The following is a 15986-nucleotide window of genomic DNA, read 5'->3' as shown; positions in this document are numbered from 1 at the left end:
CTTAGGGAAAAAAAAGGAAAATAGAAAACCTAGGGTGGCTATAAGTTATTAGCAATTGCTTAAGTGACAGATTAATTTGATGGTAACAACACAAAATTTTATTTATTATTTATTTATTTATTTGCTCCAGTACTTGCCAACAACACAGACTTTTAAGCTAGATTCAGTTAAATGATAAAACATGTGGTATCTGTAGTTAAGCCTAAAGAAGCACTATGGCATAATGGCTATAAACATGGCCTCTGGGGACAAACTTCCTTATAATGCCAACTTATGCTTTCTTGTTGTGTGACTTACTAAAGCCATGTCACCCTCTATGCCCCTGTCTTCCCATCTGTGAAGCAAGCTTAATAATAATACCTACTTCACAGGACTATGTGATGACTGGACAAATCAATGATGTAAAAATCACAGAATAAAGTCTGACAGAAAGTAAGTATTCACAGACATTAACCACAAACAACAATTTAAAAGACAATTTTAAGGTTTTATTTTAGGGAAAATGCTTTACCTGCAAGTAAGCGAGAAACTGGGAGGTGAATGCTAACTTTCTCTTGGGAAACACAGTATCTGATAGTTTCCACTGAATGTCCACAAATGCTTAGCGTGATTGGCTGTTCACCATCAGTATAACCACCATGACACTGCATCAGTACAGCAAGACATTTCTTGTAAGCTTCAATTAACACTTTTTCCTAAAAAAAGAGGGGTTTTTCCGTAAGTTACTCAAAAGGTTGAGTTTCTACAACATTGAATAAGCACCTCAAATTCAGTGATGAGTAAGTAGCTCAAATAACAACATGGGCAAAACCAAACTCAGTCCTCCCTCCCAAACTGGGTCCCTCTTCCAATGTGCCCTCAGTGAATGATACATTTACCCATATAGCTGTGGAAATCTAGAAGGTATTCTAATACCCTCCTTTCCTCCATTCCCCATTGTTCAATCTATTATCAAGCTGGCAGCTTCATCTTCTAAGTTTCTCTCAAAACTTGCCACTTTTCTCCATCTCTAGTAACTCCAAGGCATTGCCAAGCATCTCTCTATTAAATTCCCTGCTTTCACTCTTGCCCCCTTCATCCATTCTCCATACAGAGCAATTTTAAAAAACATGTAAATTGAATCATGTCGCTAAATGGAGAATGGATAAACGGGGCAAGAGTTAAGCAGGGAATTTAATAGAGATGGTAATCTCTAAAGGCTTCCCACTTCAATTAGAATAAAATGCAGGCTGGGCGCGGTGGCTCAAGCCTGTAATCCCAGCACTTTGGGAGGCTGAGGTGGGTGGATCACGAGGTCAAGAGATCGACACCATCCTGGTCAACAAGGTGAAACCCCGTCTCTACTAAAACTACAAAAAAAAATTAGCTGGGCATGGTGGCACGTGCCTGTAATCCCAGCTACTCAGGAGGCTGAGGCAGGAGAATTGCCTGAACCCAGGAGGCGGAGGTTGCGGTGAGCCGAGATCGCGCCATTGCACTCCAGCCTGGGTAACAAGAGCGAAACTCCGTCTCAAAAAAAAAAAAAAAAGAATAAAATGCAGGCTGAGTGTGGTGGCTCACGCCTGTAATTCTAAGACTTTGGGAGGCTGACAGAGGCAGATTGCTTGAGCCCAGGAGTTCAGGACCAGCTTGGGCAACATGGTGAAACACTGTCTCTACAAAAAATAAAAAAATTAGCTAGGTATGATGGTGTTTGCCTGTTGTTCCAGCTACTTGGGAGGCTGAGGTGGGAGGATGACCTGAGTCCAGGGAGGTCAAGGCTGCAGTGAGCCAGGACTGCACCACTGTACTCTAGCCTGGGCAAGAGAGCACTGTTTCCAAAAAAGAAAAGAAAAGAAAAGAAAATTATATTCAAACTTCTTTCCATGGCCAAGGCCCTACACTCCTGTGCCCAAATCTCTGTTCTCTACCTCTGTGCTCCAATCACAGACCTTTCTACAGCTCCTAGGACTTTCCTAGTCTCTGACATCACAGACTGTAATGCAGCTCTCTTCTCAGTCAGGAATATCATTTACTCTTGGTTCCATTAACTTTTACACATTGTTCAGACCTTATGGAAACTTTCCCTAACCTCTTAAAGTATACAGGATCTCATCTAGACTTTATCACCAAAGGAAGGCCAAAATAATTTTAAGACAGGACAAATGTACCAATAATAAACCTTTATTTTTGAATAAATTTATAAACTACTGTTTTTATATTCTCAAAGTCTAGAATATATTATGAAAAAAAAAACAACAATAAAGATAGTTACGTTACGGAAGAGGCAATTTGGATTATTTGTTTCTCTATTTTTCAAGTTTTTCCTAAGGCTGTAGAATTTAAAATTTTATTGAGTTTATAGGTGGAGAAGGAAAATATGCTGTTTAATGAACTTAAGCATCACCACTATTTTCTCCAGATCTCCTCAGAATTTACTTAGGATTCTGCTTATTCCTCTCTCCTCCATTTTCCTCTTATTCCCCATGCCCAGAAGAGACTCACATCTGAAGCACACCAGTCCTGCATCATCGAAATGACATGTGTTAGTTTCATTTGCAGTGTGAAGGCTGCTTCCCACTCTGGTTCCATTTCAATATGCTGTCCTACTTGACGTGTAATTGGATCCATTCCCTTAAAGGAAGTGAAAAATTTATATATGAATGAAAATTATAGTTGTTCTTTTATAGGGAAACCTAAGAAGTAATGTAGAGGAAATATAAATTGATTATAAAAATATAGAAGGTACAAGTTTTAACAGGAAACTTCAAGTACTATGAGAAATAATAGCGTTTAAAATTATGTGTGTATATAATATTCTCTAAAATATAAATTTAAAAATTCCAGTAAATGCATTATTTCAGAGGTATCTTCTAAATCTGTGTTAGGCAATAAAATACTTCAATATTTCACTGAAATAATCCTTCACATCCTTTTTAGCTCTACTGTCTACAGAAAAAAATTGTAAAGGAAATGTGACAAGTTTTTTAAATGTTACTGAATTTATAAATGTATTTTATAATATATTAAAGCTTTAATATTTCCTAATATGCAATTAAAAGTTTTCATAGAGCCTGAAAGATGGCAAAACAATAAACAGCTTTTAATTAAAATTACTGTTCAGAAACTAGCCTAACTATTCTACTATGTCAGAACTTATTAAATAATAGAGAATACAGAATACTTCAAGTATCAAAAATGACCAAAGTAGCTACTGTTTTTATAGATAAATGAAAAACACAGTAGTATTATAATAAACACCCATGAACTACCACCCAACCTAGGAACTAGAATGTTCCCTAAAAATGGTAAGTTAGGCGAGGTATGGTGGTCCATGCCTGTAATCCCAGCACTCTGGGAGGTTGAGATGTGGGGATCACTTGAGGTCAGGAGTTCAAGACCAGCCTGGCCAACACTGCAAAACCTTATCTCTGCTAACAATACAAAAATTAGCCAGGCATGGTGGCATGTGCCTATAATCCCAGCTACTCGGGAAGCTGAGGCAGAAGAATCACTTGAACCTGGGAGGCAGAGAGAGGCTGCAGTAAGATAAGATCATGCCATTGCACTCCAGCCTGGGTAATAAAGCAAGACTCTACCTCAAAAATAAAAAAATAAAAAAAATTTAAATAAATAAAAATAAAGATAAGTCAACTTTGGTCATTCCTTTTCTTAAGAAAGCCAGGTGGCTACTAAAGAAATCATAACAGTACTTGCTCAGGTTTTTAGAGACGTCACCTATCTTCTTACAGTTATAACTGGTTAAATATACCTGTTGGTTTCTACTTCTAGATTCTGTTTTGTATATAGGGATGTTTCCTAAAAAGAGAATTGAACAGGGGAAAAAGGTCTACACTGTATTATATAAATATCACATGAAGGAGAGAAAAAGAAATATGGAAACATTAAAAAGCAAAATAAAAAACAACTACAGTTTCTCAAATAACTTGACTATACTTCCAAGAAAGCATATTAAAAAAAATAAACTTGTAACCTCTAAAAAAAGAACATTAGTGGAAACCAAAAGAAATACAAAAGTGGCTGGCGTAGTGACTCACACCTGTAATCCCAGCACGCTGGGAGGCTGAGGCAGGCTTGATCACTTGAGGTCAGAAGTTTGAGACCAGCCTTGAGAACTTGGTGAAACCTTGTCTCTACTAAAAATACAAAATTAGCAGGGCATGGTGGCAGGTACCTGAGATCCCAGCTACTCAGAAAGCTGAGGTAGGCGAACGAACCCAGGAGGCGGAGTTTGCAGTGAGCCAAAGCCAAGACTGTGCCACCGCACTCCAGCCTGGGCGACAGAGTGAAAAACTGTCTAAAAAAAAAACCAAAAAACAGGACAGGTATGGTAGCTCATGCCTGTAATCCTAGCACTTTGGGAGGTTGAGATGTGGGGATCACTTGAGGTCAGGCGTTCAAGACCAGCCTGGACAACTCGGTGAAACCCCATATCTACTAAAGCCACAAAAAATTAGCTGGATGTGTGGTGTATACCTGTAACCCCACCTACTAGGGAGTCTGAGGCAAGAGAATCACGTGAACTCTGGAGGCAGAGCTTGCAGTGAGCTGAGATTGCGCCACTGCACTCCAGCCTGGGCGACAGAGTGACTATCTGTCTTAAAAAAAAAAAAAAAAAAAAAAAAAAAAAAAAAAAAAAAAAAAAAAAAAAAAAAAAAAAAAAAAAAACCGAACAAAGTAACAGAAAAAACCCAAGAGCAGTAGACGCCAGAATCTTTGCTGGGATCTCCTCTGCTCCATACCTTTCTAAGAGTCTCCAATTAAAGAGGAGCTTCCTGGTCCGAATTACAGCCATCCAAATTGATCTTTTGGAAACGTGCACAAAATGAAAAGATGCACACACAGAAAGCTGTTCATTTCAATGAACAACAACAACAAAGAAGCCGGGCCTGTGCCTGCACCTCTAGACACAAGCAATTTAGGAGGCTGAGGCAGGAAAATTGCTAGAGCCCAGGAGTTCAAACGTGTAGTGTACTATGGTTATGTCTACAACTAGCCACTGCACTCCACCCTGGGCAACATAGTGAGACCCCCATCTCTTAAAAAAAGAGAAAAGAGAAAAAAAAAAAAGGAAAAAGAAAAATGTAACAGTTTTTTACATACCTGCATACATTTTAGTAATTCCAAAAAGGCATCGAACCCTTCTAGGAACTTCTGCCTCAGCTCATCCGACCATTCAGTTGGTTTGCTAATTAACACATACCTGAATAAGATAAAGCACACACAGTGGCAATTAACATAAACACTGACTTTCTACAAGTTGCAACTGGTTTAATAGTTAAACAAAAACTTACTTGAGATCTAAAATAAGGCTCTGAACTCTCCTAAATTTGAAGGCTTGTAAAGCAGTATATCGCTCAAACTGAAATCTGCCCTGCGCATCTCGATGTCTCAAATGATCCATAAAAGTCTTAATGATAATGGTCATCAGGTTTTCTTCTGTGATGAGCATTCGAGCCTAAAACAGAGTGTTATCAGAATGCATGGTAATCAAAAACTATGTACTAGGAGACTAAAAAAAAAAGTCACCAACATTGTTTAGTTTTTTCAGTTTAGGCCGTTTTCAACACAACTATACGTCATAAATGCATAACTGTGTATTTCTAAGTAACAATTACTTACTCCAATTGCCACGTGTATGAAGCAAAAATTACATCAGATGCCAGAACGTTAGAAGACAGTTCCAAGGCTCATTATTCAAAGATAATTCAGGGTGGGGGCTCTGAATCAGGCTGCAAATTTTCCTTAACTGAGACATTTAGACACCTATAATGGTATGGTATAATTATTCTAGGATCCAGAGGTTTAGGTTTAGATTCTGTAGAACTCAGTATGAAACAATATTTTCTCTTCATTTCCTTAGTTGAGATTTATTCATTTCCTTAGTTGATAATATTTTGTTGTTGTTTCTTTGTGTGTGCATGTGTGTATAATTTTTTGAATAAGCAAATACATGTAAATAATACCAAATACAACAGGGAAAAGTAAGTCTCCTAGCTCCTGAGGTCTCCCTTCTAAAAGCAAACCCTGTTAACAGCAGCTCCTTGCACATTCTTGCAGAGATGGTATATGTGTATTATACGTAGAGAGTGAGCCTGTATTTTATACACACACACACACACACACAATTATAGAATATATACTATATATAATATACATATATATAAAATGTATAAATACATAAAGTATATATTAAGTATACACAAGTATGTATATAATACATACACAAGTATTATATCTATCTCTTTCCCACAAAGGATAGCATATTATAAATACTGTTTTGTACATTTTTTATTTTGATATGGGACAATGTCCCATATCAGTTCTTACAAATGCTCCTCATTCTTCTTAACCAGGTATACTTTTGTATCAGATTTTATTTAGCCAGGCCCTGACTGGTCAGACATTTGGATTGTTTCCAGTTTTATATTATTAAAAAACACGTTGCAACAAATAACCACTGTGTATAGTTTTAGGAATATTTGTAGAATAATTTCCTAAAGCGGAATTAATCGGATAAACAGTATGTACATAATAAATTTTAATGATATCACCAAACTGTTTCCACAAAGAGGCTTAACAATTTATATTTCTACCTACAATGTAGGCCACACCCCTCATGCCCTCCATAACACAATATAACTTCAAACATTTTGCTCTTTGCCATTTTGATGGTGTTAATCTGCCCTAGTAGAGCCAATATTACTTGGAATGCTTCGTTTTTTTATTCTGATACAAAAGATCATGGATCTTTCCCCCAACACCTTCCAGCCTCAATAGTTAATCTCTCCTAGGATTCTAGAGTGTTATTGATGCTGGGTGACAACTTAAACAGGTCTCGCATAAGTCAAGATCAGGTAATTAGCAACAGAAAAAGTTTTGTCACAAAGTAGGACAAGGCCAGGTATGGTAGTTCACATTTGCAACACCAGCACTTTGGGAGGCTGAGGCAGGTGGATCACTTGAGCCCAGGAGTTTGAGACCACCCTGGGCAACATAGTGAAACCCTGTCTCTATAAAAACTAAAAAAAAAATAGCTGGGTGTGGTAGCATGTACTTGTATTCCCAGCTACCCGGGAGGCTGAAGTGGGAAGATCACCTGAGCGGGGGAGGTCAAGGCTATAGTGAGCCATGATCACACTACTCTAGCCTGGGTGACAGAGTGAGACCCTGTCTCAAAAACAAACAAACAAAAAAAACCAGAAAAACCCAAATAAGTAGGAACAAAAATGCAGAAGACAGAAGTCCAAGAATATATCAAAACTGTATTCGAATACAGATGTTAAATTCTAAAGTCAGCAGATAAGTAGAAAATCTATAAAGCATACCTTTGAAAACTTCTTAAAAAATGTCTTAGCTTTTGATTATCTGGTTGAAAAAACCCTTAAATCATCACATTGCCAGGACTTAGGCTCTAAGGAGCTCAAAAGTTTACATGATAAACTTCTGTTAAATTTTCCTCAACAGTGAAGACTAAGGTTGTTTGTTGTTTTAGTTGGTTTTGAGGAAGTTAAATGAGTATGATTCAATTCCACTGAGCTTATAGGACCTAAAGCAGGCGGCAAAAGAAGTTTGGTGGAGAGCAGCTTAATATTGTTAGAATGTAAACCCCCACGAATCAAGGCACTTATTAGCGTTTTTACTTTCAGGTGAATGTTAACAGAGATGGTTCACATACTGCACACTTTTGGATTGGATTCTAATTGTCTTTACTGGGTGTCAAATTAAAAAAAAAAAAAAAAAAGAAAGAAATAGGCCGGGTATGGTGGCTCATGCCCGTAATCCTAGGACTTTGGAAGGCTGAGACGAGTGGATCACCGAGGTCAGGAGTTCGAGACCAGCCTGGCCAACATGGTGAAACCCTGTTTCTACTAAAAAATACAAAAATTAGCTAGGCATGGCGGTAGGTGCCTGTAATCTCAACTACTCGGGAGGCTGAGGCAGGAGAACTGCTTGAATCCAAGAGGTGGAGGTTGCAGTGAGTCGAGATCACGCCATTGTACTTCAGCCTGGGTGACAGAGCAAGACTCTGTCTCAATTAAAAATAAATAAATAAATCATAATAATAGAGTGGTCACCACTACTGCTGCTGCTGCTGCTGTTACTGCTAGGGTGGTTCATTACCAATGTCCCATTAAAACAGGGGAATAGCTGGCCACAGTGGCTCACGTCTATAGTTCCAGCTACTTGTGAGGCTGAGGTCAAGAACTGCTTGAGCTAGCCCGAGCAACACAGCAAGACCGTGACTCTTAAAAGTAGTAAAAATCCCAGAAAAACAAACCAAAACAAAAACCAGGGGAGTTATTCAGGCATTTCTACTTCTAAAAGGTAACAAAAAAACGTGTATTTTTCAAAGTTACAAACAGAAAAATAAAAGACCTTTGGTTCTCAGCTTTATCGCCTGTGCTAAGAAACTGTTGTCAACCTTTCAATGTAATTTTCAGTATTAAATATCAAACATTATTTGGTATATATATTCTTGGTATATATTTCTTGTACCTAATACTTACCCTAAAAAATTACTTAATTTTTTTTTGAGACAGAGTCTTGCTCTGTCACTCAGGCTGCTGTGCAGTGGCATAATCTTGGCTCACTGCAACCTCCTCTTCCAGGATTCAAGTGATCCTCCCACCTCAGCCTCCCGAGTAGCTAGGATTACGGTGTGTATCACCATGCCAGGCTAATTTTTTAATACGTATTTAGTAAAGATGAGGTTTCACCAAATTATCCAGGCTGGTTAATGAATTCCTGATGTCAAGTCATCCGCCTGCCTTGGCCTCCCAAAGTGTTGGGATTACAGGTGAACACCACTGTACCTGGCCTTACTTAATTTTAATGCCTACAATTCACTTTGCTTTAAAAAACATTACCACTATCAGCTGGGCACAGTGGCTCATGCCTATAATCTGAGTACTTTGGAGGCCGAGGTGGGCGGATCACCTGAAGTCAGGAGCTTGAGACCAGCCTGGCCAACGTGGTGAAACTTCCTCTCCACTAACAATAGAAGAATTAGCCAGGCATGGTGGCAGGCACCTATAATCCCAGCTACTCGGGAAGCTGAGATTGGCTGGAGAATGGCTTGAACCCAGGAGGTGGAGGCTGCTGTGAGTCAAGATCGTGCCAGCGCACTCTAGCCTGGGTGACAAAAGCAAAACTCCATCTCAAAATAAAACAAATGAAGCAAAAAAACCCAAAAAACATTACCACTACTTACCTGAATTATAGTTTTTATTTTATGTGATTCATATTCAATTTTGTATTGCAAGGCACATTACGCATTTAACAGCAATTCAAAATGGGCCAAATTCTCCCCTAAGACTGAAAAACACAACTGAATAATAATAATCTATGCCTATACTTTTAGTTAAACTAAACGTGCCATAGCATACAGGGATAATGCTGACTGAACACATATTTAATAAATTAGAACTAGGATACTCTAATTACTTGATTTATAAGTACTGTTTTTTTTTTTTTTGAGTTGGAGTCTCACTCTGTCACTCAGGCTGGAGTGCAGCGGCATTATCTTGGCTCACTGCAACCTCCGCCTCACGAATTTAAATAATTCTCCTGTCTCAGCCACCTGAGTAGCTGGGATTACCAGCGCCTGCCACCATGCCCAGCTAAGTTTTTGTATTTTTAGAAGAGACAGGGTTTCATCATGTTGGCCAGGCTGGTCTTGAACTCCTGACCTCAAGTGATCTGCTCATCTCAGCCTCCCAAAGTGCTGGGATTACAGGCGTGAGCCACTGTGCTTGGCCAGTACGGGGTCTTGACCGAAACTCTAACAAGTAAGAAAATTATAACAATAAAAGAGAAGCTACCTGACATCATCTTGCCTTTAATCTCCAAACCTGTCCTAATTTTGGGAGGAATGTGGTTTATAGTTTAACTTTAAAGCAAAGACTTTAAAACAAAGGCTGAGTGTGATGGCTCATGCCTATAATTCTAGTACTTTGGGAGGCTGGGGTGGGAGGATCATTTGAGCCCAGGTGTTCAAGAGCAGCCCAGGCAACATAGCAAGACATTGCCTCTACTAATAAAAAACTTATCCAGGTGTGGTGGCACACACTTGTAGTCCTAGCTACTCGGGAGGCTGAATCAGGAGGCTGGCTCGAACTCAGGAGGTCAAGGCTACAGTGGGCCACGATGGCACCACTGCATTCCAGCCTGGGTGGCAGAGTAGGACTCTGTCCTCAAAAAACAAAACAAAACAAAACAAAGATAATAATAGCCTCTCCCCGAAACAAACTCCTTCCTTGCTTGGGAACCAGACTGTGTTTGTAAAGCCAACAAATTTGCCACAAGATTAGAAATTATGGCTCAGAAGTCATGCAGCTAGAAGTCACAAGATCACTAACCTCCCCCAACTGCTCCTACAGATAACATTACTATTGTAAAACCTAAGATTGGTGTTTGAGGTATTTTTTAGATGCTGCATTCTGATGGACTTGCTGGAGACACCCAGACTTGCAAACTGGCTTATCTGGTCTTGTGGCCCCCACCTAGGAACTGACTCAGCACAAGTAGACAGCTTCAACTCCCTATGATTCTACCCAACCAATCAGCATCCCCTATTTCCTAGCCCCTGCCCTCCAAAGCCTCTAAAAAAAAAATACCTGGGCTACAAATTGTTGGGGTGGCTGATTTGAGTAATAATAAAGCTTTGGTCTCCTGCTTAGCCAGCTCTCTGCGTACTCAACTCTTTCTCTATTGCAATTCCCTCGTCTTGACAAATCAGCTCTAACTGGGAAGCGAGCAAGGTAATCCACCGTGTGGTTAAAAAGTCTGTACGGAACTAGCTATTATTAGGGAGAAAAACTTGCTGAGACCGTACCCGTCCCAGGGTGTTAGAGACGCCAGAATCCCAGTAAAAATAAGAGAAGGGGGTAATGAGTTCAGTGTTCTCCCAGTTTTTCCTTAAAGACATGCACAAAATTCTGAAGTTACAAAAGGAAACAAGATTAGTGTTCAAATTCCTACCAAGTGGAAGAACTCGAATTCTAGGGAAGAACTCCAGACTCTCAATGGGGAACCCTTAGGGAGTTATGTGTCAGGGGTGGGGATGAAGCAGAAGGAAGACTGAGTATTGCCAAACCAACCTGGACACATTTAAATCGCTGACTGGACTAAAGTGATCCACCTCACTCTATCTGCTGAAGAGAACTCGAATATGCACCCCCAAAATATGCCACTTGGGCATAAGGATTATTTTGAGATGAAGGCAACTGATGACAGCAGACACAGGAAAAGCTGTAAAAACAGAGCATACATTTCCCTTCTGTAAAGTGTCCTCTCACCAGGAAGATGAGAGCATCCTTTATTACCTAAGTTCATTTGAACTTGCGAAACAAAACTTTTTAAATGTCATTTGCCACATAACAAGATTGTGAGATGCAGTTAAAATTATGCTTAGACAGAAACGTAAGTCTTAAATCATCAGAAAAGAAGAAAGGCTGAAAGTAACTGATCTAAAAATCTATAAAGAAATTACATGGTGGTCAAGAAAGAAAAAAAGAAAGAAATTACACAAGAATGGCAAAATAAATCTAAAGAAAATACAAAAAAGGAAAGAATATAAATTAATAAAACAAAACAAATATATAAAAGGGGAAAAATAAATCAGTGCAAATAAAGGTTGATTCTTTGAAAAAACTAGTAAGCATATATATCTCTAGGCTGGGCATGTTGGCTCATGCCTGTAAACCAGCACTTTGGGAGGCTAAGGTAGGCAGATTACATGAGGCCAGGATTTCGAGACCAGCCTAGCTAAAATGACAAAACTCCATCTCTTCTAAAAATACAAAAATTAGCCTGGCATGGTGATGCATGCCTATGGTCAGAGCTACTTGGGAGGCTGAGGCACAAGAACTGCTTGGACCTGGGAGGTGGAGATTGCAGTGAGCTGAAATCATGCCACTGCACTCCAGGTTGGGTGACAGAGTGAGACCCTGTCTCAAAAAGAGTATACATTTCTAGAAAGACTGGTAAGAAAAATGTAAATTTAAAAAAGGATTACAAAAAATACTACAAAACCTACGGATCTGAAATATATTAAATGGAAAATAAGATAAATATTAAATCAGTATAATTGGAAATTTAAATGAAGTTAGCCAATCCCTTCCCCCCACAAAAAAACATGTTATTAGAAGCAAAACAAGAAACAGAAATTCTGAATAGTCCTATTAAAATTTTTAACTGGCTATAAAATCATTTCCAGAAAGAAATCTTGAGGCCCAGATGGCTACACTGGAGAATTCTTCCAAATATTTAAGACAGTAAAGTGCCTTTGCAAAATTATGACAGTATGAGAAATCTGATATAGTTGACTCCATCATGCTTCTAACCTCTAAGCTGTCTTGGGTCATTCTGGGATGCAGGCCAAACTAACTTTGGGAGAAATTTAATTTGTAGTTTAACCTTAAAGCAAGGAAGATAACAGCCCTTTCCCAAAGGAAACTGCCTTTATAAAACTAATGAAAGTTCACAAGGTTAAGATGCTGACAGGGGCCTGCATTATGCCAAAATGTAAGTTAAATGATAACCAGCAATCACAAGATTTGTAACTTCCACAATTACTCCCGTAGATAACAACACTATTGTAGAGCCTAAGAGTGGCCTTTTTGAGATGCCTTTTCAGACTTTTGCATTACTTGTGATTCATGATTCAAACAGTCCTGTGACCCTTAGCCACAAGTGGATTCAGCACACACCCCAATGATACCCTCCTCAACCAAACAGCATCACCTACTCCCTAGTTTTCTGCACACCAAATTATTCTTGAAAACACCTAAACGCCAAGACTTCAGGAGGAGATTCTGAGTGATAACTGTCTCCCATGTGGTGTGTCCAGCCTCATGTCAATTAAACTCTTTCTGTACTGCAATGCTGTGGTCTCAGTGAATCGATTTTGTCTGTAGAGTGGGCAGGAAGAAACTGTTGGGCAATTACAAAAGCAATAAGCAGTAAGTGGTTCACACCTGTAATCCCAACACTTTGGGAGGCCAAGGTGGAAGGATCACTTAAGGTCAGGAGTTCAAGACCAGCCTGGGCAACAAAGCAAGAACCACCCCCCAACCCTCCCAACTTAACAAACACTAAAAAAAATTTAGCCAGGTGTGGTGGTGCATTCTTGTAGTCCTAGCTACTTGGGGGCTGAGGCGGATCACTTGCACACAGGAGGTTGAGGCTGCAGGGAGCTGAGATTGCACCACTGCACTCCAGCCTGGGCAGTAGAGTGAGACTTGGTCTCAAAAAAAAAAAAAAAAGAGCAATACCTATCTTAAATAGAAAACAGAATATACATGCCAACTTCATTAATGAGTCCTCTTTAATCTTAATACTAAAACCCTGAAGAGCTATTACAAGGAAAATTATAACTTAATGTTTCTCACAAATAAGCGTGCACAAATAGAATCAAGTAATATAGAAGAAAGACAATACACCACAACCAAGTTTGATTTCCTTAATGCAAGAGTAGTAAGACATTTGAATAAAAATTAAATAATCTTATAAATAACGCAAGAAGAAAAAATCCACCTGATCATACCACCCAATGCCTGTCCTGAATTCATGAAAATCAAACACATTCATGATTTAAAACAAACAAAAACCAGCAAGCATGGTGGCTCACACCTGTAATCCCAGCACTTTGGGAGGCCGAGGTGGGCAGATCACCAGGTCAGGAGTTCGAGACCAGCCTGAACACCATGGTGAAACCCCTGTCTCTACCAAAAATACAAAAATTAGCTGGGCATGGTGGTGTATACCTGTAATCCCAGCTACTCAGAAGGCTGAGGCAGGAGAATCGCTTGAACCTGGAAGGCGGAGGTTGCAGCGAGCCAAGATCACACCACGCACTTCAGCCTGGGGACAGAGTGAGACTCTGTCTTAAAAAAACACACACACACACAAAAAAACCAGAACAGACACACACACACACACACACACACACACACACACACCCAGAAAAAAACCAAGCTGGGCTCAGTGGCACGTGCCTGTAGTCCTGGATACTTGGAAGACTGAGGCAGGGGAATTGCTTGGGCCCAGGAATTTGAGGGCAGGCTGGGCAACATCACAAGGCTCCCGCTCTTAACACTACCACCTTAGAGCAAACTAGGAATAAAGAAAATGTCTGTAATCTGATCAAAGAGTATCTACAAACAATCAAAAACCAAGCAAACAAAACTCCAAAGCAAAACATCATGCCTTATGGTAAATTATTTAAAGCCTTCCCCGATATCAGAAATGAGACAAAGATTCCTGCTTTTATTCACCACTTGTATTCAACACTGTAGCTGAGGTCCCAGCCAGTATAATAAAGAAAGAAAATGAAGTAAAATATATAAACATTGGAAATAAGAACTAAAACTGCCATTATTCATGGATGACAGATGATATGATTACGTGCACAGAAAAATCCAAAAGAATCTATAAACCGGGTGGGCACAATGGCTCAAGCCTGTAATCCCAGCACTTTGGAAGGCTGAGGCAGGATGATAGCTTGAGCCCAGGAGTTTGAGACCAGCCTGAGCAAACACAGTGAGACCCCATCTCTAAAAAAAAAAAATTACAAAAATTAAAAAATCTATAAACTGTTAGAACTAATAAATGAATGTGGAAAAAGTGGCTGGATACACGGCTGATATACACAAATGAATTTATTTCTATAAGCAAATACAAAGTAAAAAAAAAATTTTCCACAGCATCAAAAGCCAAAAATAGGCCAGGTGCGGTGGCTCACGCCTGTAATCCCAGCACTTTGGAAGGCTGAGGTGGGCAGATCACCTGAGGTCAGGAGTTTGAGACCTGTCTGGATAACATGGTGAAACCCCATCTCTACTAAAAATACAAAAAATTAGCCAGGTGTGGTGACATGCGCTGTAACCCCAGCTACTTGGGAGGCTGAGGCAGAAGAAACACTTGAACCTGGGAGGTGGAGGTTGCAGTGAACCAAGACCACAACACATTACTCCAGCGTGGGCGAGAGAGAGAGGCTCCATAAAAAAAAACAAAAAACAACAAAAAAACAAACAAAAAACCCTAAAAACAATCTCTCTCCACCCCTGCCAAAAAACAAAACAAAACAAAACAAAACACCTAGAAATAAATCTAAGCAAAAAAGAGTGGAGGGTGAGGCATAGTGGCTCACATCTGTAATCCCAGCATTTTGGGACACTGAGGTGAGTGGATCACCTGAGGTCAGGAGTTCAAGACCAGCCTGACCAATATGGTGAAACCCTGTCTCTACTAAAAATACAAAACTTAGCTGGGTGGGATGGCGGCAGGTATCTGTAATCCCAGGTACTAGGGAGGCTGAGACAGGAGAATTGCTTGAACCTGGGAGGCAGAGATTGCAGGGAGCCGAGATCGTGCCACTGCACTCCACCTGGGCGACAGAGCAAGAATCTGTCTCAAAAACAAAAACAAACAAACAAAAAAAACAAACAACAGAAAACAAAAAAGAAGAGTGGGAAGCCCTCTATACTGAAAACTATACATTATTGAAAGAAATTTTTTTAAAAAACTAAATGAATGAAGAAATACATCAAGTTCATGGGGCAGAAGACTCAATATTGTAAATATATCAATTCTTCCCAAACTGATGGACATATTAATTTCAATCCCAATCCAAATATACGAAGGCTTCTTTGTGCGTACGGAAGCTGATATGCTGAATCTAAATTCATACAGAAATACAAATGATTAAGAATGACCAAGGCTGGCCGGCACAATGGCTCATACCTGTAATATCAGCACTTTTGGAGGTTGAGGTGGGTGACTCAACTGAGGTCAGGAGTTCGAGACCAGCCTGACCAAAATGGCAAAACCCCTCTCTGCTAAAAATATAAAATTAGACGGGTGTGGTTGTGCATGCCTATAATCCCAGCTACTCAGGAGGCTGAGGCAGGGGAATTGCTTAAACCCTTGAGGCAGAGGTTGCAGTGAGCCGAGATGGTGCCATTGCACTCCAGCCTGGGCAA

At 39.7% G+C, this 15986-nt stretch overlaps 1 protein-coding gene across 8 annotated transcripts in view; it reads right to left on the bottom strand.

The window, feature by feature from the left end:
* The window catches only part of UBR2 (ubiquitin protein ligase E3 component n-recognin 2), a 118178-nt gene that overhangs the window by 55114 nt on the left and 47078 nt on the right, over positions 1–15986 (bottom strand). For 7 of the 8 annotated variants that reach the window (XM_017547295.2, XM_017547294.2, XM_037745305.1 and 4 more), the window contains 4 exons: positions 5295–5458; positions 5104–5203; positions 2485–2613; positions 512–695 (listed from right to left, as the gene is read on the bottom strand). In XM_017547295.2, coding sequence (XP_017402784.1) covers positions 512–695; positions 2485–2613; positions 5104–5203; positions 5295–5458 — 577 coding nt within the window. Of the gene's footprint in view, positions 1–511; positions 696–2484; positions 2614–5103; positions 5204–5294; positions 5459–5622; positions 5767–15986 lie in introns of those variants that run through there. The other variant, XR_005203228.1, reaches the window with a different exon arrangement.

This window comes from Cebus imitator, unplaced genomic scaffold (genome assembly GCF_001604975.1).
Source record: "Cebus imitator isolate Cc_AM_T3 unplaced genomic scaffold, Cebus_imitator-1.0 Scaffold197, whole genome shotgun sequence".
Classification (NCBI taxonomy): Eukaryota; Metazoa; Chordata; class Mammalia; order Primates; family Cebidae; genus Cebus; species Cebus imitator.
The sequence above is the reverse complement of the archived record's forward strand: the minus strand, read 5'-3'. Positions and strand labels throughout refer to the sequence as shown.